The sequence below is a fragment of the Pinus tabuliformis genome, chromosome 7 (genome assembly GCF_031772625.1).
Source record: "Pinus tabuliformis cultivar Carrire ecotype Pingquan chromosome 7, CPIR1, whole genome shotgun sequence".
NCBI classification, from domain to species: domain Eukaryota; kingdom Viridiplantae; phylum Streptophyta; class Pinopsida; order Pinales; family Pinaceae; genus Pinus; species Pinus tabuliformis.
Genome location: NC_142293.1, coordinates 758,773,767 through 758,796,350, shown reverse-complemented (window position 1 = coordinate 758,796,350; position 22,584 = coordinate 758,773,767). Strand labels below are relative to the sequence as shown.

The following is a 22,584-nucleotide window of genomic DNA, read 5'->3' as shown; positions in this document are numbered from 1 at the left end:
TCAATTATTTCACAAGATATGTATGCGCTGATATTGGAAACTATATAGCGCTATTTTTATTAAAGATTAGTTCTTATTCGAAGACAGAGTAAAGTCAAACCCAAATTAAACCCGGATTACCAACCTGAGCAGAAAAATAGGAACAAATTTGCCTATCTTTGTCTTCAGTTAATGAGTCAAAAGGATCTGCGCTCCAGCATTTATCTTTTAATTAGCCAATGATCAGAGGATTTTTAGGGACACGGTTCTGTTTTAGAACAGATGAAAACGCTCTTTCCTATTTTTGTAATGGCAGTTGAAACAGCACCTTTGTTGTTGGGTCGATTTGTTTTTTCCCTTAGCAGCATTTTATTTATTGTATTAAAAATTCATTTGTAGTGTAAGAGTTAGAGAAGGGAGAGTTCTGAGTGCTGAGAGCTGGTGGAGAACAAAGCTTTCAATGTACAGTTTTTGGCAGGGATTTTTAATGAAATTTCACAGCTCTGACTTCTGAGATTCCTGTGGTATGATAATTTAGCATAAGTTTTTCTCTTGTTTCATATGTAATCTGTTATGTTTCATTTCACTACATGATCATTTCTAACTGAACAAATGAAGTGTTTAGGTAATAATTCATGCCTGCCATGCTCTGCCTATAAGTTTGTTCATGTTTAATGTTTTCCTCTGTTTGACAAGGATTCATCTCCTATGCCCTTGTCAGCTCCTCACCAGTCTTGCCATCCCATTTAAATCTAAATTTGGTGTTAAATTTCTTGCCTACCTTGTCTCAGTCGATAATCCGTGTTGTTCATTATATTTTTCTGTTCAAGCTGTGATTTTGCCCATGCAGCTCGGAAAAACCCCGTCATTTAATTAAAAACCCCCAAATCAACCTTTATAATCAGTTTACTAGCCTAATATCAGTGTTACCTTGTTGGTCATCTCATCCATCGAAGATCTACCGAGATTGACCGGAGAGAGCCTTCTCCTGCCCCGTAGGGCTAGCTACGAGGCTGAATGGTTTGATGTTGCCTTGAGGTTTGCCTTTCTCAGCCTGAGGTGAAATTTCAAGCGCTAACATAGCCCTTACAGATGGGATGCAGGCATGTTCGACCCATTTGGAGACCCATGACAATGCTTTGTGCCCCCACAGCCACTTAGGGCACCACAAGTCATTTGCTAGGATATCAAGGGGCCACCCCCTTTATCAATATGTTTGGAGCTCATTATTTCATTTTGGCACATATTGGACTCCACTAGGCTTCTTCAATGGCCCTTTGACCCATTGTGTCTATCATTTTGCCCTATTGAGAGGCTTATTTTTGTATTATGGAGCTATCTTGGTGGGCTTGTCACCAAATATTGTTATAGTTGCACATTATTTTATTAGTTGAGGCACCATTAGGCCTAATTAGGCAAATCGAACCCCTTAGGGGAGGATATATATTGATGTGATGATCATTTCAATTGACCATCACTTGGATTTGGATCTTTATCTCTTCTTGAGAATTTTGCTATAGCTTTTAGAGGACGAATCAGATATCTTTGATGCATTTTGATGTTTGGAAATCTTCTCTTAGTATTGGAGCTTCGATTTTTGTCTCTCTTGATGATTGGATGATTTTGCTATACTTGTAAGTGCCTTTTTCATGATCTATTCTTCACATGTATAATGTATGAAAAAATTCACTCATGAAGTTGGAGTTGTTGCCCTACTGGAAATGCGAATTTGTTGAATCTTGATTTTGTGAGGGTTTTTCAAATGTTTCATGTTTGCTATAGTGAATAAATGTCTTAGGGGTATATGATATTGATAATTGCCTTGATAAGTCATCAATTGCAGCATCAAAGAACTATAAATTTTCCTAGTAATCTAAGTGGTGCCTTTAGGGCTATGCGAAGTTGTTAGCGAACTCCTTGATTAGGTAAAAGAAATTCTAAACATTGAAATATCATTGAATCCATTCTCCCAACAGGCTAGGCACTGCTCTAGTCCTTCGTGATCACCAAAACGAAAATATTTTTCACCTCCCTTTCTCCTTTTCTAAGCCCTAAACCTAGTTTCTCCTAACGCATCACCCGAAATCAATTTTAGCCATCCAAGATTGATGAAATTTGGTCTAGGACTGTGTTGGTGTGTCCTTGAGAGATCCTCTGATTTTGAATCCATTCTGATGGTTGAATATCATGTTTTGCCAAGCCTTAGCTCGAAGACCATTTCTCCCTAAGTTTCCTTTGGTTAGTGGCTTCTTCAAGGATCATTGCATTGAAAATTCAAGTCAAATTTTATCATCCTCTCCTTCTCCCTCACTTGGTCAAGTCCCTTTGTCTGAGGTTTCACCCCAAACCCTTGACCTAATTTGGGTCCACTAGGGTTTCTTTGTGGTCCCACAACATTATCACTCTAATTCAATAAGGATTACTTAGAGAACACTATTCTCCTAGGATTCTTGGGTCTAGGGAACTTTACATCAAGGAATACTCCTCATCCCTAGGTCTAGGTTTCCCCTTTAGCCCTTCTTGGAGAGTTATTCATCTTGCTTCTTAAGCAATCAAACCCAGGGCTACTTCACTCAAGATAGCTCGTCTAGGGCTACTTTGGGCTATCAACATGTTGCCCTCCACCAGACCAATGATGCCCAATACTTCACTGTAGGTTCTGCTCCTAAGATGGAATTTTTACCTCCACGAAAAGTCCTCCAAATGGCACCCACACGCTGCAAGGTAAACTGATCCAAATGGCACCCACTAGCTCACTGTTTTAGGGTACTTTGACTGCTGCAATTCTGGACTGGTTCGAGCACCCAACCACAGTCCCTAACAATCCTCAAATCTGGCCCATAATTTCTTCCTCTTTTTGTGGTTGCCTCTCCACGCTACTACTTTAGCGCAGTTTCAACCCCTATGCATAGACTTGTCTCTCCAAAACAACAACGGTACCCTACAGGTCCTTAACTAGGCCTGCGACAACCTCTTAGGAGGACTGTCCACCCTCCAGCAAGACCCTAAAACAGTCCCCTTGGTTGTGGCCTTCTTCCAAGGGACCTCGACCCTTTATCCCTGCACTTGGTCACCCAAATCAGACTCCAAACAGCCCTAATAACCTCCGTTGTTTTGTTCCTTTGGTTGTTGTGGCTCCATAGAGATATCTAGGCCTTCAATGAGCTTTTTCTCAAGTGTGAGTGTTGCACAATGGATGAGGAATAGCCTGACACTCACCTTCTATTTATACCATAAATTAAGGGCTCCAAGACGTTATATTTTGGGGGCTTCTAACTGTCACATGCCTAAACTCACCATAGGCTAACCTTGATACTTATGGTGTCAACCCCAAAAATAACTTCAAATATTCATATCTCCACTTCTACAACTTGAAATTTGACAATTCTCGAAGCGTTGGATTCTCCTTTCTGCCCTTTATCATCTCGTGCCATCACATGTAGAAATGTGCTCATGGAAATGCTCAAAACACGATTTGGTGCAAATCCCCATACTTGGGTTCCAAGCCCACAAGTGACCCTCGTGGTGCTTTGCCCTCCAAACCCTGAACCCTAGGGCTTGGAGTACCTCCCAAGCTACACAAATCAACACTCCCTCTTAGCGAGGGAGGTACTTCCAAGACTAGGAAGTAACTCATCATCATCGTCACTGCTTGCAACACTTGCACAACTCATGGCGCTCACAATCGCAGCAATCCCTGTTCTATGAACTTTGCCCTTCTCGAAAGTGTTGTTGTCACTGGAAGAAACCTGCTTCTTCTTCTTCTCCTGTACTGCTTTCTAATCCCTCCATGATTCCTTCTTGGTAGTTTTAGGATCACCCTTGCTCCCTACTGACCATGCGCTCTTCTTGGGCTGCAAAGTCTCCCTCTGAACTTGCAAGCTCCCTCTCAAACTCGACTCCCTCTGAGTCTCTGGAACCTGGATCTTCTTCTCAGGAAAGTGTACCTTCTTCTTGGGAACCCGTACCCGCTCCTCTAAAGCCTGCACCTACACCTGCTCCACCTACTTCTTTCCATGATCCACAAGCTTGCCCGTCAACCTGTAGAGACCATGCTCTCTAAATCCGAGTACAATCCCGTCAAACTTAGAACCTTTGGGTCTGAGTCTTGCCTTCCCATCCTAGAACAAGACCTCAAACCCCTTCCTCTCGATCATTGAGATGGAAATCACGCCATACCTGAGTCCTGGTACATACTAGACCTGCATAACACGTCCTATCTCCATCCTAAATGGCACAACTCCCGATCCTCGGATCTCGAACAAACTCTTGTCGCCCAAAACCATGTGCAACTTCAAGTCCCATTCAGCTAGGGTCTCAAAAACCTTCTGTGACCCTATCATATGTTTCATCGCACAATTGTCCATGTACCATCCATCCTCATCGATAGTTCCCTGCGAGAAATGAGAGATCATGGCAAATTCCTCCTCCAATCTCTTGGTGAGATCATCTATCTTAGCAGAAGTGGCAACACCAGAAACCTGCTTTCCTTTCTTCTTCTCGTCATCTCCCTTCTTCTTCATCCGACATTTTGACGAAAAATGACCCATCTCGCCAAAGTTGAAACACTTGACCTTACTCAAGTCCTTCTTCTGCTTACCCTTCATTCGCGCTACAAGTGGCATGTCATCATCGAAATTCTTCTTCTTTGGATGAAGATCCTCATCTCGCAACTCTTCCTGAATGAAGTCGTCCCACAGCCTATTCTAGTCTAGCAACTTCTCTCTGGAAACAATCCCTTTGATGAAGGGCATCCATTCCTCAGTGAAACCTTTCAAGGCAATCCTCACCATATCTCCATCTAAAATTGTCACACTAATGGCAGCAAGCTCATATTTGACCTGAGACAATCTTGTCGGATACGAAGTCACGCCTTCACCCTTTATCATCTTGGTGGACTTCAACTTATCCTCCAACACCAATACCCAATTCTTGTTCTTATTTTGGAAGAAATTCTAAAGAGCCATCCACATCTCATGTGCAGTGTTCTTCCCAGAAAAATGAGGTATTAGTGCATCCTTCACTTCACACCATCTAGGATGATCAATCTCGCCCTCGTATCCAAATCCTTGTACACTTCCAGTGCCTTTGGGTCAATTGGCTTCTTGATGGCTTTCTCGGCAAACTCCCAGATCCTGTTGACCTGCAAGACCAACTTGATCCTTTCCATCCATGGACTATAGTTGGACAACCCCTCCAACCTGTCCTCATACCGAATACCATCCTACAACTTTGACATTGTCATTTACAATGTGACCAACTCCCTCTTAAGTTGTACTTCATTGTGCACAACTCTGATTCACTAACTTCCAAAGTAGCTTAGACACGCTCTGATACCATTTTTAATTTCCACGATCTTGGGTCTAGGTTAGAGTCTTAAAATATCTTATGCTACCAAACCAACAATCTCAACCATAACTACTTTGCACAGCGGAAATTATAAAGCAGTAAATCACATATGCACAAGTATACATAAGTTTTAGCAATATATTAGACAATAATGTACAACCCAATCTTCGTTATATTAAACCAATCTGAATAATACAACATTCTATGGTATACAAGATACAATGAAAAACTTTGCTGCAACTTCTTTGTCGTATCTTGTCTTGTCGGTCCTTCGCTTCCGTACTGCTCAATAGCTGCCCCTTATTCCTTAAGAGGAAAACACAACGAGACTCCAAGAGGGTTTCCTCCTAACACTGCTGCAAGTCACTTTTGTAGCATGTACACGGGCAAATCCAATCTTCTATCTAAGTAGGCCTATTTCCCAAGCTCCAAACTACCAGGGCTAGCAGTCACCTTAGTCCATCAAGGTGCGGTACTTCGGCACCAAACTTCACCCAATCTTTAGCTCATCTTCGTCACTTCATGAGAGCTCATTTAGGGCTACTTTGGGCTATCAACACGCTGCCCTCCACCAAACCAATGATGCCCAATACTTCACTGTAGGTTCTGCTCCTAGGATGGACTTTTCACCTCCACGAAAAGTCCACATGGCACCCACAAGCTGCAAGATAAACTGATCCAAATCTGGCCAACAAATTGTGACCCAACACACATAAGATGCACTCCAAAATGCATGCACTAGCTCATTGTTTTAAGGTACTTTGACTGCTGCAATTCTGCACTGGTTAGCGCACCCAACCACAGTCCCTAACAATCCTCAAATCCGGCCTAGAATTGTTTCCTCTTGTTTTGTTTGCCTCTCCATGCTACTCCTTTAGGGAAGTTTCAAGCCCTACACATTGACTTGTCTCCCCAAAACAACAACAACACCCTACAAGTCCTTAACCAAGCCAGCGACAGCGTCTTAGGAGGATTGTCCACCCTCCAGTAAGACCCTAAAACAATCCCTTTGGTTGTGGCCTTCTTCCAGGGGACCTCGGCCCTCTCTCCCTGCACTTGGTCACCTAAATCAAACTCCAAATAGCCCTAAGAACCTTCGTTGTTTTGTTCCTTTGGTTGTTGTGGCTCCACAGAGATATCTAGGCCTTCAACGAGTTTTTTTCTCAAGTGTGAGTGTTGCACAATGGATGAGGAGTAGCCTCACACTCAACTTCTATTTATACCATAAATGAAGGGCTCCAAGACGTCATATTTTGGGGGCTTCCAACTGTCAGATGCCTAAAATCACCTTAGGCTTACCTTGACACTTATGGTGTCAACCCCAAAAATAACTTCAAAAATTCATATCTCCACTCATACAACTCAGCGTTCAACGATTCTCGAAGCGTTGGATTCTCGTTTCCACCCTTTATCATCTCATGCCATCACATGTAGAAATGTGCTCATGGAAATGCCCAAAACGTGATTTGGTGCAAAACCCCATACTTGGGTTCCAAGCCCACAAGTGACCCTTGTGGCGCTTTGCCCTCCAAACCTTGAACCCTAGGGCTTGGAGTACCTCCCAAGCTACACAAATCAACAATATCCTAGTCTCATGGGATCTCTATTATTGGCTACTAGCTTTAGGGGTGCCACTACATGGGCAACCTTGATTTTGGTTGCTTGGTCTTGTTTCTTGGCACCATATACATCACTTCCCTCCACTCATTATAACCCCATTCACCATATTTCTATTATGGGTACACATTTTTCCATTGCATCCACAAGGAGTTAGCGTCCCTCTTCCCTTGTCCACACTTTGGGTCGAGCCTGGAACGATGCCCCAAAGGTTGATGCAGCTAAAAGAAAAAGAAAAAACATAATTAGAACTACTCTCAACAGGGAAAGTACCATAAAATGCAAAAGATGGTCGGGACATAAACATTTAGCACGTGGGCCAAATATCAACGTGAGCTCTACCCCTTACATAGGGCCATCACCCTGGTTCCTATGGGCCCTATATCAACCCCCTCCGTCATCAACGAACCCATGACTATCCCAACCCCTGGTGGGCGATGAATTGCCCCACCTTAAAGGGGTAATCACTGTTATATACTACACATCATGCTCTCATCCCCTGGAGCCCTAAGCAGCTGTGAAGAAAAATCAATCAAAGGCAAAAGGCATGTGATGAAGGGTGGAAAAACAAAGGACAGGGTAACTCATGTCACACGATTGCTCCCCATTCCGTTCCACCATTATATCATATGCTACCTACCAAGTGATGGATGTACCATGGGCATGTCACCCACTTTAGAAGTAGAAACCACCTAATAGGGTCCTTGTTTAACCCCCTTATTGAGCTTGGACACGCCTAAATATGCTAAAGCCCGCTATGAAAGGGCATGCCACCATGAAGTGTCCATTTGATTCCATGATTTGTAAGCTCTTTTACACGATTACTCTAATGATTTTTTGTACTGGAAGGCAACGGGATGCATTGGATCTTGTACAACATTGCAGGTGGGTCTCCATTTGGGGTTTGGTCTCCCTATATGGGGTCCAAGCCCTCCAGAGGGTCTTATTGGCACTTATAGGGTGAGCATTGAGAGCCATGGGCCTCCATCATAGCAAAGAGCAGATTGCCACTTCATGGATCCCTCAGGTCATTCGTTGATTGCTCGTGTTCCACCTTTGGATGAAGATGATGCACCTAGACCACCCTACCCAACCAACTTCACACTTTCATCACACACTTGGCATATGTTCCAGGGCCCAGACAAGGATGTGTCTCACCATGGGATACAAAGGGAGGGCTTATTTCATCATTCTAGCCCTTACAGATGGTATACAGGCATTATTGCTCCACTTGGAGACCCATGAGGATGTCATTGTGCCCCCACACCATTTCAGGACACCACGTTGGATTTGGTTGGATATCAAGCGCCTCCTCCTACCCTCCCCCCTTGACTACTATGTTTGGAGCCTATTCTCTCACATTGGCACACTTTGGACTCCACTTGGCCTCCCCATTGGCCCAACGACTCATTGTATTTACTATTTTTCCCTCTTGAGCTATCTTGGTGGGCTTGTCACCAAGTCATGTCATTATTGTATATTACAACATTATTGGGGCATTATTAGGTTGATTAGGCTAGTCGAACCCCCTTATGGATTGTATATATTGATGAGAGGCTCATTCATTTCTCTCATCACATTTTTGGATTGGACTATCTCTTCTTGAGAATATCGACCAACGTTTTTGATGGATGAATTGGAGATCTAATGCATTTCGACGTTTAGAAAAGCTTGATTTCTTGTCTTGGAGCTTTGATTTCTTTGCATCTTGATGATTGGAATAATTTCACTATATTTGTGAGTACCTTTTCATGCTTATTTGTAATTTTGTTTCATAAAATTGTCTACGGAATATTTTCGTTCATGAAGTTGGTGTAGCTGCTCTTTATCTTATGTGAAGTTCATGGGCTTGTCTTTGTGAGGGATTTTTGATATGATCATGTGAAGTATGGTGAATTATTGTCCTAGAGGTACATGAATGTCCATGATTTCCTTGATAAGTCATCGTTTGCAATATAAAGAAGTATAAATTTCTTTTGTAACCTAGTTGTTGCTTAGGCCATACGAAGTTGCTAGGAACTCCTTGGTTGGAATTAAGCCTACCTAAATGTTGATTTCATTTTATTCCGTTCTCCCAATTGGCTAGGCACTAGTCTAGTCCAAAGGTGATCACAAAAAGAAAATTCTTTTTCAACTCCTTCCTTCTTTTCTAAGCCCTAACCTAGAAGTCCATCTAGGGCATCCCACGAATTCTATTGTAGCCATCAAAAATTGGTGAAAATTGGTCTAGAGATGCGTTGGTGAGTCCTCTATAGGTCCTCCAAATTTGAGGCTATTCCGACAGTGGAATCTCGAGATATCCCAAGCCCTAGCCCGAAAACCATTTCCCTAGTTTGCCTTTGGTTAGTGGCTTCATTAAGGATCATTGCATTAAATATTAAAGTCAAATCCCATCTCTTTGATCCTTTTCATCTCCCTTACTTGGTCAAGATCCATTGCTTGAAGCTCCATTCTGAAACCTTGACTTTGTTTGGGCCCATTTGGGTTTCTTTGTGGTCCCCTAACTTTGTGACTCAATTTCCTCGAGGATTACATCGAAACCATTTCTCCTTGGGATTATTAGGTCTAGTATACCTCTTGTTAAAGAATATTCTCCAAACCTAGGTCTAGGTATCCCCCAACCCTTCTTAGAGAGCCAATCACCTTGCTTTCAAAGCAAGTAAACCAATTATCTGAGCCTCTCTTGTGAATAGGCTTTAGGAATCACTCCACATCCTATCATTGATGTATCTATCCTCGTGATTCCTCTCATTTCAAGACTCATCCCATCAGTAAAAATCCATAAAGAGAAGGGAGCTTTAGCTGAGGTGACAGTGGGTTATTGCTCCATTGTTTCCACTTGCCCTAGTAGTTTCTCTATAGGATCCCCTCCCAAGACCCCTGCTAGTTTGAGTGGTAACAGTTTTGGCATCGTTGCCAAAGACACGAGACGTGTGTCTTGTTTCCCTTACAACATCATTGATATATTATTATTGGTGACTCCATTTGAAGAACAAAGCCCTAGCTTTTCATTAAACTTTAAGGTCAATGCTTGTAGGGTGAAGCAAGCATTTCTCTAGGCATCTTTAAATTCACCCTGGCAACTCCTACATAATTTACATGTATATCTCAATAGGATGCCTTTCTTTGACGATTTTCCCACTTTGGACGTCGCTATCATCCCTGGGCACCCTAATCATGTCACAGGAAGGATGATACGTGGGATGCCCATGTATGACGCTGATCCACTCTCCGCAATTGATCATGTAGAAATATTTATTGCACATGCTTCAAAGGAGAAATTGTTCCACCAAGTTGTCCTTATACTATTGTTCATGAGCTCTCTCCATGGACATAACTCATGGTTGCATAATCATGAACCTAGGAGCATATCATCTATTGAGAAGTTTGTTGAAGGCTTTCTTAGACATTTTCAAGTATGCCCTGCATTAAACATTTAAGAGGAAGCATTCATTGAGCATCATCATGAGCTTGGGAGTCTAGATGATGGGCACAAAAGAGGGTGCTCCCTAGGTCTACATGACGAAAATAAGCATGATGATAATTCCGAAAGCACGTGATAGGGAGAGTGAGTTTGTAGAGAATGAAGTTAAGGTTAACCCTACCTTTTCCAAGGATACTATCTCTGATGATCCACCCTTTGAAGACCTCGGAGAAGGTGATCCCATAGCCCCTTCAAACATTGATATCAACGATTACTTACATATTAAAGAAGGAAAATGGGAGCTCTATGGCAATCGTTTCGACAAGGACACTATCTATGACATCGATGACGATGATATCGATAGGACCCTTATCTTTCCTCACAATTCTGGGGTTGTAGTTGAGTCCCATGTGGACACCTTCCTCAACCCTTCTTATATTATCAATGAGGAATCCTCCATCTCCCCTAAGTGTGATCATCGTGGAAAACCTACTTGTTATGTCTCTCCATCTCATCAGTCTCCTTTTCCTACTAACCCTAACCCTATGGTGGCCATGAAGCATGACATAAATGATAAGGACCATGATGGAGATGATATGCCTGAAGTTGCTAACCATCAAACATTTATGACCCTGATTGTTGACATCTCTATATTTTGGTTAGAAGACAGGATCTCGTGGAGTAGCTTACATCCCTTTGTCCCCTCTTCTCCCGTGATCCTCCATGTGTAGGAATTCTATTGTCCCACCTCCCGCCCTGGTGACTCTCTAGATGATTGTTCCTATCCTTTCTTTTGTATTTGTTGCATAAGTAATCACTGGGAAAAGTATTTTGATATTGATCTGGTGATGTCCTGGTTGCACTGCCTCTGTTATTACACTTAGTACTTGTACGATGTAATATGCATCTTAGAATAGGATGCATTGCATGCTTATTTTTCACATTAGAACTAACATCATATGATATTATCATGATAGATTAGCTCCATTGAGATTAAATTGCATTTAGAATAAATTTTATTTCTTGTTGGTTTATGGCCGTCTTATCCTTTCGCTGCCTGTGCCCTGCTCACCCCGCCATCAAGAACTGGAAAACGCAGGATATCCACAGCCGGGCAAGGTAATTGCTTCAAGTACCTGCGTATCATCATCTCCAGGTATGCTTGCGTTTTTATTTTTCAGCGTCGGTAAGTCAGCTCGCATCTCAGGGTTTCGATGTCATTTTCGTGCCAAGTTTTAAGCGTTCAGCGTTTTAATCGTAAAGAAATCGGAATTCAATTTGGCTTATTTTGATTTGGATTTAGGTTATGGTTTCATGCGTTTAGGTTAGCATCGATTTAGTTTTTTTTTTTTTATTTGTTTTATTTAGATTGTAATTTGTTAGATTTGTTTTATAAATTTTTGATTTTGTTTTAATGTATGATATAACAATAAAAAGTCCATTTTTATTCAAAGTTAGAATTTAGATTTATTTCTTTTATTAGTTACGTTGTAGTTTAAAAATTAGCTTTTTCATTTACGATTAAATATTGTTAATGCTTTTTAGTTTTGACTTAGATTAGATTTTAATATAGTTTTTTTTTTAATTTTCTTTTAGATTTTTAGTTTAATGTTTTAATTAAAAAATCATTGAAAAATAAAATAAAATAAATAAAATAAAATAAAAAAAAAGATTTAAAAAAATTCGAAAAAATATAAAAATTTCGTGAAAAATTTATTTTTGCCAGATTCAGTTGTTTTCATGTTACATCTTTCATGCTGAATTTTCAAGTCGAGATGCGAAATTGATATCTGGTTAATGGTTTATGATTCGTGGTGGTTTAAAGTATTCATCTTTTCGAATTTTTAGCTGCTGGATATCGTTTTTGTCATTCTGAGAGCATTGTGTTTTAGCTGATGATAGATGATTGCTGTTCATGGTCCATCTTTTTATATCATTCAACAAGTAATCATTTTAATAACAATCTCTCAAGGCACTGGTCTATTAAATCTCTAAATCCATCTAGTGCTTATCATATCGTGTATCGTGTCTCCCACCCAACTGTTTGGCAGTTGGTCTTCACATCATCTCACAGGGTCTACCCCCCTTAGCCGCGGGAGACAGGCTCAAACGGAGGGATCGGGGATCAGAGTGACAGCCCCCGGTCCGAGCGTTGTCGTGCCAATCTGCGCGACAACAAACCCCCTTATTGAGCTTGGACACACCTGTACATGTTAAAGCCCGCTATGGAAGGGCATGCCACCATGAAGTGTCCATTTGATTCCATGATTTGTAAGCTCTTTTACTTGATTACTATAATGTCATTTTGTATTGGAAGGCAAGGGGATGCATTGGATCTTATACACGATTGTAGGTGGATCTCCATTTGGGGTTTGGTCTCCCTATATAGGGTCCAAGCCTTCTAGAGGGTCTTATTGGCACTTGTAGGGTGAGTGTTGAGAGCCATGGGCCTCCACCTTAGCAGAGAGAAGATTGCCACTTCATGGATCCCTCAACGCCATTCATTGATTGCTCGTGTTCCACCTTTTGGATGGAGATGATGCACCTGAACCACCTTGCCCAGTCGGCATCACACTTGCACCACACACTTGGCATGTGTTCCAGGGCCCACACAAGGATGGGTCTCACCATAGGAGACAAAGGGAGGAATTATGTCATCATTCTAGCCCTTACAGATGGTATACACGCATTATTGATCCACTTGCAGACCCATGAGGATGTCATTGTGCCCCCACACCATTTGGGTACACCACATTGGGTTTGCTTGGATATCAAGCCCCCCCCCCCCCTTTGATCACTATGTTTGGAACCTATTCTCTCACATTTGCACACTTTGGACTCCACTTGGCCTCCTCAATCGCCCAACGACTCATTGTATTTATTATTTTGCCCTCTTGAGAGGCTTTATCTTTGTATTATTGAGCTATCTTGCTGGGCTTGTCACAAAATCATGTTAATATTGCGTATTATTTTATTATTTGGGTCATTATTAGGCTATTTAGGCTATTTGAACCCCCTTATGGATTGTATAAATTGATGAGAGGCTCATTCATTTCTCTCATCGCATTTTTGGATTGGACTATCTCTTCTGGAGAATTCCGCCTAGCCTTTTTTTTGGATGAATTGGAGATCTAATGCATTTCGATGTTTGGAAAAACTTAATTTCTTGTCTTGGGGCTTCGATTTCTTTGCATCTTGATGATTGGAATAATTTCGCTATATTTATGAACACCTTTTCATGATTATTTGTAAATTTGTCTCATAAAATTGTCTATGGAATATTTTTGTTCACGAAGCTAGTGTAGCTGCCCTTTATCTTATGTGAAGTTGTTGGCCTTGTCTTTGTAAGAGATTTTTGATATGATCATTTGAAGTATGGTGAATTATTGTCCTAGAGGTACATGAATGTTCATGATTTCCTTGATAAGTCATCATTTTCAATATAAAGAAGTATAAATATCCTTTGTAACCCGATTGTTGCTTAGGCCATCTTACTGCTCAAACTAGCATGGGGTCCTAGAGGGGCATTTTCTAGGTCAACAAAAACAATGAAGCTAAACCCCACTGTCACCACAGCTAAAACTTCCTACTCTTTGCAGACTTTCCTGATGGGAGGAGACCTGATATATGGAGAATCACTTATGAAGGATATATCAACTAAGATGGATGTGAAGTGATCTCGAAGACCCTTTCCTAGGGGAGGCTCAAAATGGGACTTGGTTGCTTCTTAAGAAAGGTACCAAGATTTATAGGAAAAGGGGATGAGGATTTGAGAGCTCGGTATAAGTAGTGTGAATTGTAAAGGAGCTTCCCAATCCCTAAAATCCCAACGAAACTTGGTTTCCCAAGTGGTTTTTAAAGAATTAATTTTGATGAGGTATGGGACCACACAGGACCAAGTGGACCTAGGCTAGGTCAAGAGTAGGGAGTTTAGCAACCAATGATGAACTTGACCTAGACAAGGAGGAGAAGGGGATCAAAGAAATGATTTTCACTTAAAGGTGGAAAATGATCCCTATAGGGAACTAGCCTGGGGAAACTTAGGGCAAAAACCAATCTCAAGGTTAGGGCTTGGGATATCTCACAACCCCACTATCATAATTTCTTCAAAGTTGAAGGAGGCTTAGGAGACACACCAGCGTAGTAGAGGCCAAGAGATTGGAGTTTTTATATGTGCAGTTTGTTGGGAAAGTGATGCCCTAGGATCCCTAATGTGGCTTGACCTAGAATAAAGAAGGAAAGGTGAAGAAAAATGGCTCTTTTAAGTAATCACCTTATGGTAGACTAGTGCCTAATCCTTTGGGGAGACTGGAGTCAAGAAGAATATGAGAATGGACTTCGTTTCTAGGTCAAGGAAGCTTCAAGATCAACTTTGCTTATCATTACGACAAAGGAGAGTGACCTTAAAAGCTTTTATACTTCATTTTGCAAGATGAGATGTCTATCAAGATAAATTCAACCATAGAATTATCCCTAGGAAAATTCGTTCAACATACATGGTCCATACATAGAGAGATGCTATATAGAAACATAGTTCCACAATTTCACAGTAAAAACATGCAGCAATTAGTCTTAGTATAGAGAAAATCCCATCATCAATGCATGTAGAATAGCATTAAATTTTGTACTTACATGTAAGAGAATATATCCAACCATCAACAAATTGCTAATCAAGAAGCTCCAAGAAAAAAAGAGATAATCCAAACATCAAAATTCATCCGTGCTCCAAAATTTCATCCACCAAGAAGTAATAGCGAAAATCTCAAGAGAGATACAAGTCCAAACCAAGTGATGATGAGAAATGAACTCTCATAATTTGTATTTATACACTCTTAATGAGTTCGATTTAGCTACTTGAGCCTACATTAGCCCCTAAAATAAAAATAAAGTGCAAATAACTAACTTTGGTGACAAGCCCAACAAAATGGCTCATAAACAAAATAACAAGCCTCTCAAGAGGTCGAATGATCAGTAATACATGTCGTTGGGCCCTCTAAGAAGCCTGATGAAGTCCATAAGTGCCATAATGATGAATAGACTCCCAAAAGTAATGGACAATGGGCTAGCCCCTTGTTCTCCACATAATAAACCTATAGTGCTCCCAATGGGTGTGAAGGCACACAAGTGACCTCATGGGTCTCCAAGTAAGTCAAAGATTCCTGTAGACCATCTATAAGGGTTTAGATGATGGTGTAAGTGATGCCACATCAACATACAAGTCCTAGGTCATCTGCCAAGTGCATGGTACAACTGTGGGGCTAGTTGGGCAAAGGTGAACCAAGGTGCATCTTCCTCGTCCAATAGCTGAATCTCGAGAAACCTATGAACATCCCTGGGGATACATGGAGTGTTGTATACTGTTGTGGAGGCCCATGTCTTCTGTCCCCTAGACCCCTTTTAGGAACTAACCTCGGACTCTAGTCCTGTGGGATCTCTTTTATTGACCATTTGGTTCCAGGGATGGTATTTCACGGGAAACTTTGATTTTGGTTGCGTGGTCTTGCCCCTTATCTGCTTATATTACCCTCTTTCCATTCATTATTGCCCCATTCATCATATTTCTCACTTGGGTCCACATAGGGTTAGCTCGCCCCTTCCTCTTACTCACACCTTGGGTCATGGCCTGGAATGAAGCCCGAAGGTTGATGCAGCTGAAAAGAAAGTTAAAAGCATATATGGCCACACTCAACAGGAAAAGTACCACGAAATTCAAAAGATGGCGGGGACAAAAATATTTAGCACGTGGGAAAAAGCCAATACATGAGCTCTACTCCATCATCATGGCCATCACCCTCGTTCCTACAGGTTCTATGAGCCTTTTTCATCATATAGGAACCCATGATTGTCCCAACCCCTGGTGGGCGATGAACCGCCCCACCTTAAAAAAGGGGATTCCACTGCTATATCTTACACATCATGCTCTAGCCCCTTGAGCCCCAAGCAATTAATCGAAGAAAATCATGAAAAGGCAAAAGGCATATAAAGAAGGGTGGAAAAATCAAGGGAGGGGCACCTCATGTAGCACGATTTCTCCCTCCTACACATTATAAACCCAAGTGTGGGCTTCCCTCTCATTAGCTACCCTTGTACCCCAGCATGTGACCCAAGGTTACCCCTTCTCATCCCCTACTTCATCCACCTATCTGTCACAGGTCACCACCTTTTGACAGATGTACCTTGACTACATTATCCCCTTTAGAGGTCGAAACCATTTAATAGGGTGCTTGGTTAACCCAGGTCCCATTTCAAGTTTAGGAGACACTGGCACATCCCAAAGCCCATTATGGAAGGGCAAGCCATTATCAAGTCGCCACCTATGGTCCATGACTAAGTAAGCTCATTTACTCTATTTCTCTAATGACTTTTTGTACTGGAAGGCTAGGGATGCATTGGATCTTATGCAAGATTGCAAATGGTTTACATTTGGGGTTTGGTCTCCCTATGGGGTCCTAATCCTCCAGAGAGCTACATTGGCACATGTAGGGTGAGCATTGAGAGCCATGGGCCTCCACAGCAACAGATTGCACTCCATGGATCCCCACAACCATTCAGAGATTGCTCGTGGTTCACTTATTGGAAGAGGAGGATGTATTTGATCCATCATGCCCAGTTGGCCCCAGATCTACACCATACACTTGGCAGATGATCCAGGACTTCCACAATGATGTGGCATCACCTACACCATCATTCTAGCCCCAGAGGGCGACCTACAAGAATCTTCGATTTGTTTGGAGACACATGACGGCACTTGTGTGCCCCAGATGTCATTTGGAGCACACGTGTTATTACAAGGGGTCAACCCCTTGTCCACTGCTTTTGAAGGTCCTATTCTTCATGATGGCACCCATGGACCTCATTAGGCCTCTTAGAGGGCTCTACAACATAGATTATTATTTGACCTCTTGACAGGCTTACTTTTTCATTTATGAGCTAGTTTCGTGGGCTTGTCACCAAAAGTTGTATTATTAGAACATTATTTTATCTTTGGGGCTTATGTAGGCCAAGGAGGCTAATTCGAACTCCTAAGTTGTGTATAGATACAAGTGAGATGAGCTCATTTTCTCATCATCACTTTGGATTAGATCTCTCTCTTCTTTAGAGAATTTCGCACTTTTTTCTAAAGGATGAATTGGAGCATTTATGGATGAATTTTGATGTATGGTTATTGGTCTATATTCTCTTGGAGCTTCTCTATTGTCATTTATGAATGGTTTGATATTCTACTGCATGTACGTACGAAATTTTGATGTTATTCTTGTTACTTTTGTCATATATGTTGGATTGGATTTTCGTTGTTTTAAGGGCTAATTGCTGCATGCAAATTGTTGCTTAATATTGCGGAATTGTCTCTATTATAACGTTCTCTCCATGTATGGGCAATGTAGTGTGCACAAAATCTCCTAGGGGTAAAATCGAACCTTGATAAGCCATTCCTCTTGTGCATTTGAAGTATAAAAGATGCAAGATTTCTTTCACTTGACCTAGCGGATTTGTTAAGTAATTTTGAGGCCTCTTTGACTAGGAACCAAGAAATATTACACATAATCAACATAGACTCCATTCTCCCAAGGATTAAAGCACTCATCTACCAAGGGTGGTCACCAAAACACTTATTCTCTCACCTTCTCTCAAGTCTAGCCACATTGGTGTGCCTAGCGCATCAATTTCCCGACAAGTTAGCCACTGAAAAATTTTGATCTCCTAAGGTCTCCTGCGGTGGCCTTTTCTCGAGCCCTCCTCCAAATTTGAAGACATTCTAACGGTGGAGTTGGGAGAAAAGCCAAGCCTTAGCCCCGGGACCAAAACTTACCCTGCCATCCCCAAGGCTAGCACTTCCCAGGGTTAAGGCATTATCATTGAGTGAAAATACTTTCTTTGATACTTCCCACCTTGTCTAGGGTAATAATATCATTGATTGTTTCATACCTTCCTCATACCCTAGACCAGGTCCACTTGGCCCCGTGTGGTCCCGCTCATTCAAATGACCATTCTTCAAGAACCATCCAGGATACCAATTCTAACAAAGATTTTCGTGTGTGGGGAACTCCTTTCAAACCCTATTCCCATACACCTAACCCCCAAAATCCTCTTCCTTTCCCTAGAAGCTTAGTACCTTGCTTAGAAAGCAAGCAAGCCCCATCCTTCAAAACCTTCTGGGAAAGGCCCTGGGTCACTCATATCCATTGACTTATCATTCATTAGTGACTCCATACATATTAAGTCTCCTCCCATCGGTGAAAGTCCGTAAATAGAAGGGAGCTTTAGCTGAGGTGACAGTGGGCTAAGAATCCATTTGTTGCCCTTGGCCTAGCATTTTCCCTTTAGGGATTCCCCTTAGGTCCCCTGCTAGTTTGAGTGGTAACAGGCCCATTAGGGTTTCTTTGTGCTCCCGCAACTTTGTGGCTCAAATTCCTCAAGGATTACATAGAAACCATTTCTCCTTTGGGATTCTTAGGTCTAGGAATTATTTGAGCCTCTCTTGTGAATAGGCTTTAGCCTTTAAGAATCACTCCAAATTCTATCATTGATCTATCTATCCTCGTGATTCCTCTCGTATCGAGAATCCTCCCATCGGTGAAAATTCGTAAAAAGTAGGGAGCTTTCGCTGATGTGATGGTGGGCTATTGATCCATTGTTTCCACTTGACCTAGTAGTTTCTCTATAGGATCCCCTCCTAAAGCCCCTTCTAGTTTGAGCAGCAATAAGACCCCTACTAGATTGAACAGGTAACAGGCTGGATGACCTGTACCTTTGCCACACATAACTGAACCTGCACTATTGATGTACCTACCTGCCCAACTTCTGATGCAACATTATGGATTTCCTCTTCCCCTGCTTACCTATTCTTTGTGCCTGTACCTACAACTGTACTTCAGGTGTCATTAAAGCTTCCGTACAGACTGCTGTAACCTGCCATTGTACCTTCTCTGCATCTGCTCAGGTCTTGGACACCTTCAGAGGTACCTGCTGCATTGACAAGAGCATCCAGGACGAGAACACTTACAGGTACAAACTCTAAGACAAATGTGGCCTATAAATGGTTTTTATATGACAAATTTAGGAATTGCATCTTAGAGATGCTTAATCACTACATCTCTTCTATTGGTTTAGGGACATACATGGCCAGCTTTCCTAGCTCTGCCCATTTTTAAACAAATTTATTTATTTTAGGCGCTTGTCAAAGCTAGATTGGTTTAGGCACTTTCAACACGCCCTAAATAGAATTACAATTTGTGTGTAAACATGTTTTCAAGATAACTTTACCAATTCTATGAAACAGTGGTTGTCTTTGAATGTTGGGGTAAACTTCTAGGGAAACAACCTAGACAAAAACAGAAAGGATGACTTTCATTTTATAAAATATTTAAATGACATGTAGCCATACACACTTATCAATGAACCTTGAATATGATAAGCCATGACATGTACATGCACACACACACATGAACCTGAAACTATACATATGTGTGTGTGTGCCTGTCTCCAATACAAGAAATTCATCTCACAGCATTTGAGCGTAGAATTACTTCAGCTCAATATGCAGCATCTCTGTTTTTCTAACTCTATTCCAAGTTTCACTTGTAGAAAGTGGGGAGGTCAATTTGCAGATGATATCCAAAAAGACTGTCCAAAAATTTAATCTCGAATCACTAGCAACAATGGGACCATTCAAATGTATAGTGCTCAGCAGCTGAACTAGAGTTGGATAAATCCATACATGCTCTCTAAAATTCAAATAACTATCTGTGCAACAGCCTTCCTGGCAGAAGTCACATTCTGTGTTTTGATAAATATTACTTTGAAGGAAAAGCCCTTTGGGTTTGCTCAATTAGTAGAGATGTTATTGTGCAAAGTCCACAGAGGTCTTCAGTTCAAATCCATCCAGTCCATTGGGCTTACCAGCTGCCTATGCAGCTAGCAGACTTATCCATCCAAAAATTCCAGGGAAGAAGGGAGCCAACTCCATGAAGGCTGGCATGGTAGCAGCACCCCCATTCTTAACCTAAGTGTGTGGCGGTGGGCTGAGATTATTTCCTCGGGAAAAAAGTGTTGTTTTCAAGTACAAGAAGAATCTGGCAATTGGGGTGGGCAAGTGTATTGGAAAAAGGAATAGCAAGTTTAACATGAGAAACTCAAAATAAAGGTAAAGTAATTCAAACTTTTCAATCCAAAATATGATTTGGGTGGAATACCTCATCAACTTGACCATCATATGCAGCACTATCATCGACATCTTCAACCATATCCCTGCTGTCTGAGCTATATGACTTAGTGAGGAAATCCCGATGATTTGAACTCAAGTCCTCTAATGCCTGCCAACAAAATCTCGTAATGCAAACAAAGAAAGAGAAAGATTGTTTCTTTTGTGACAGCATCTAAGAAATTTGTAGAGAGAACAGATAAATGAACTACCTGATAAGTCAAGATGGACTCTAATATCGCAGTCTCGTTATCTGTGCCTAAAACAACATAACAGCAAGCACTAGCAGGCGAAATCAAAAATTACAATTAAAAGATTCATGTGTTACAAACTAGAGCACAATGTTATAATTAACATATATATGCTGAAATTCGACTCATACCACATTCTTCAATTGCTTTGTCCACTATAGTAGAAGAATACCCCATATGCACAAAGTAACTCTTTATTGAACACGACGATGAAACACATGGGGTTTCCTGAAAACAAAGTAGTTTATTATATGATAGTATTTGCTACAATCTTTGAAAGACATAGTTTCCATATTTCTATCGTTACTTAATGATAGAACATGACTCCAATTTTCCAATACCTTGTCCAAAAAAAATTGATAGATGATCAACATTGCAAAGTTCATAGAGCATATGCTCTTTGTATCAGTCAAAAGCAGCAGGGAAGTCACTTGATAATTCAAGACAACTTTTATTTAATTTGTAAAAGCATATGGCAAATCGACATGGAGGAGAAACAAATAGATTACCTGATAATTCAAGATAAACTCTAATATTGCAGTTTCATTCTCTGCACCTAACACAACAAAATAGAATGCAATGATGAAAGCAATCAAAGATGACAACTGAAAGATTCATCAATTTCTATCAGAGCATAATGTCATGATTCAGAAAAATATGCTGAAGGTGTAATCATACTGCATTCCTCAATTGCTTTGTCCACTATAGTAGAAGAATACCCCATGCTCACAAAGTGAGTTCTAACTGAGCACCATGAAGAATCAGACAGGCCTCCCTGTAAAGAAAATTGATGTTATACGTAACCACAATTGCCTAAATATTGCTTGTGTAGACCTTCTTCCAAAGTTCATTAGTGATTGACTTTTGGACTTAATCCCACAGAATTTAATGGACGACCAACATCACCATAGAGACTATGCTTTTGTAACAATTTAAAGGAAGCAGAGAAAAGAAGGAACTCACTAACTTGATTATTCAATATATATTCTAATATTGCGCTCTCATTCTCTTGGCCTACAATAACAAGGGAAAGAATATGAGAACTTACACTGCAATAAAATTGAACATGGAGCAAATCAATGTTTAATGTCACAATTCACAGGAATATGAAAAAGGTGTAATCATACCACACTCTTGGATTGCTTTTTCTACTATAAGAGTAGAATATCCCATTTCAATAAAGCGATTTTTTATTGAGTTCCAAGGCGAATTTGAAGAGCTTGCCTGAGAATTAGAGAAAAGAATAAGTAGAGAAACGAAGTTTTCAAATTTCATTTTTGTAATTTTAGTCAATTTTTTCTAATCTTCACATTCAACAAAATCCCTTGAATGATCGATCTCACCAACTCCAAGCTAAATATGCCTAAACCATTCTGTCACCAGTACCATAAGTGCACAATATCCTGTTTCAGACCTTGGATAAATATATTCCTTATGTTTCATTTCAAAAAGTAAGAAAGCATAGAAGCATTTTCAATAAAAATATATATTTGTAAATAAGTAAAGTGGAACCTTTCAATTTAACAAATTCAACCAACAGCTATTTCTATCATATACTGCATTGAAATTCAGTTGCTCTTTTATAGCTAGTATCCTATTGAAGAATAGTAAGAAGACCTACGAGTGCACATTCTCTTTCATAGGGAAAGAGCTAACTACTGGAAATACTTTCTGCTACACTTTATATTGTACGAGGTTCCAACTTCCTACCATTGTGATTTTTATCGCATTGATGGAAATTTGCTGCTGGTTCCTTGGAGCTT

At 40.8% G+C, this 22,584-nt stretch overlaps 1 protein-coding gene across 1 annotated transcript in view; it reads right to left on the bottom strand.

The window, feature by feature from the left end:
• Positions 1-22,050, bottom strand: part of LOC149249743 (DNA (cytosine-5)-methyltransferase DRM2-like) — a 271,981-nt gene extending 249,931 nt beyond the window's left edge. The window contains exons 1-7 of the mRNA XM_089458777.1: positions 21,949-22,050; positions 21,789-21,835; positions 21,500-21,596; positions 21,331-21,377; positions 20,953-21,049; positions 20,783-20,829; positions 20,563-20,682 (exon numbers count right to left, since the gene is read on the bottom strand). Coding sequence (XP_089314903.1) covers positions 20,563-20,682; positions 20,783-20,829; positions 20,953-21,049; positions 21,331-21,377; positions 21,500-21,596; positions 21,789-21,835; positions 21,949-21,994 — 501 coding nt within the window. The 5' untranslated portion in view covers positions 21,995-22,050. The remainder of the gene's footprint in view (positions 1-20,562; positions 20,683-20,782; positions 20,830-20,952; positions 21,050-21,330; positions 21,378-21,499; positions 21,597-21,788; positions 21,836-21,948) is intronic.
• Between the last annotated feature and the right edge of the window lie 534 nt (positions 22,051-22,584).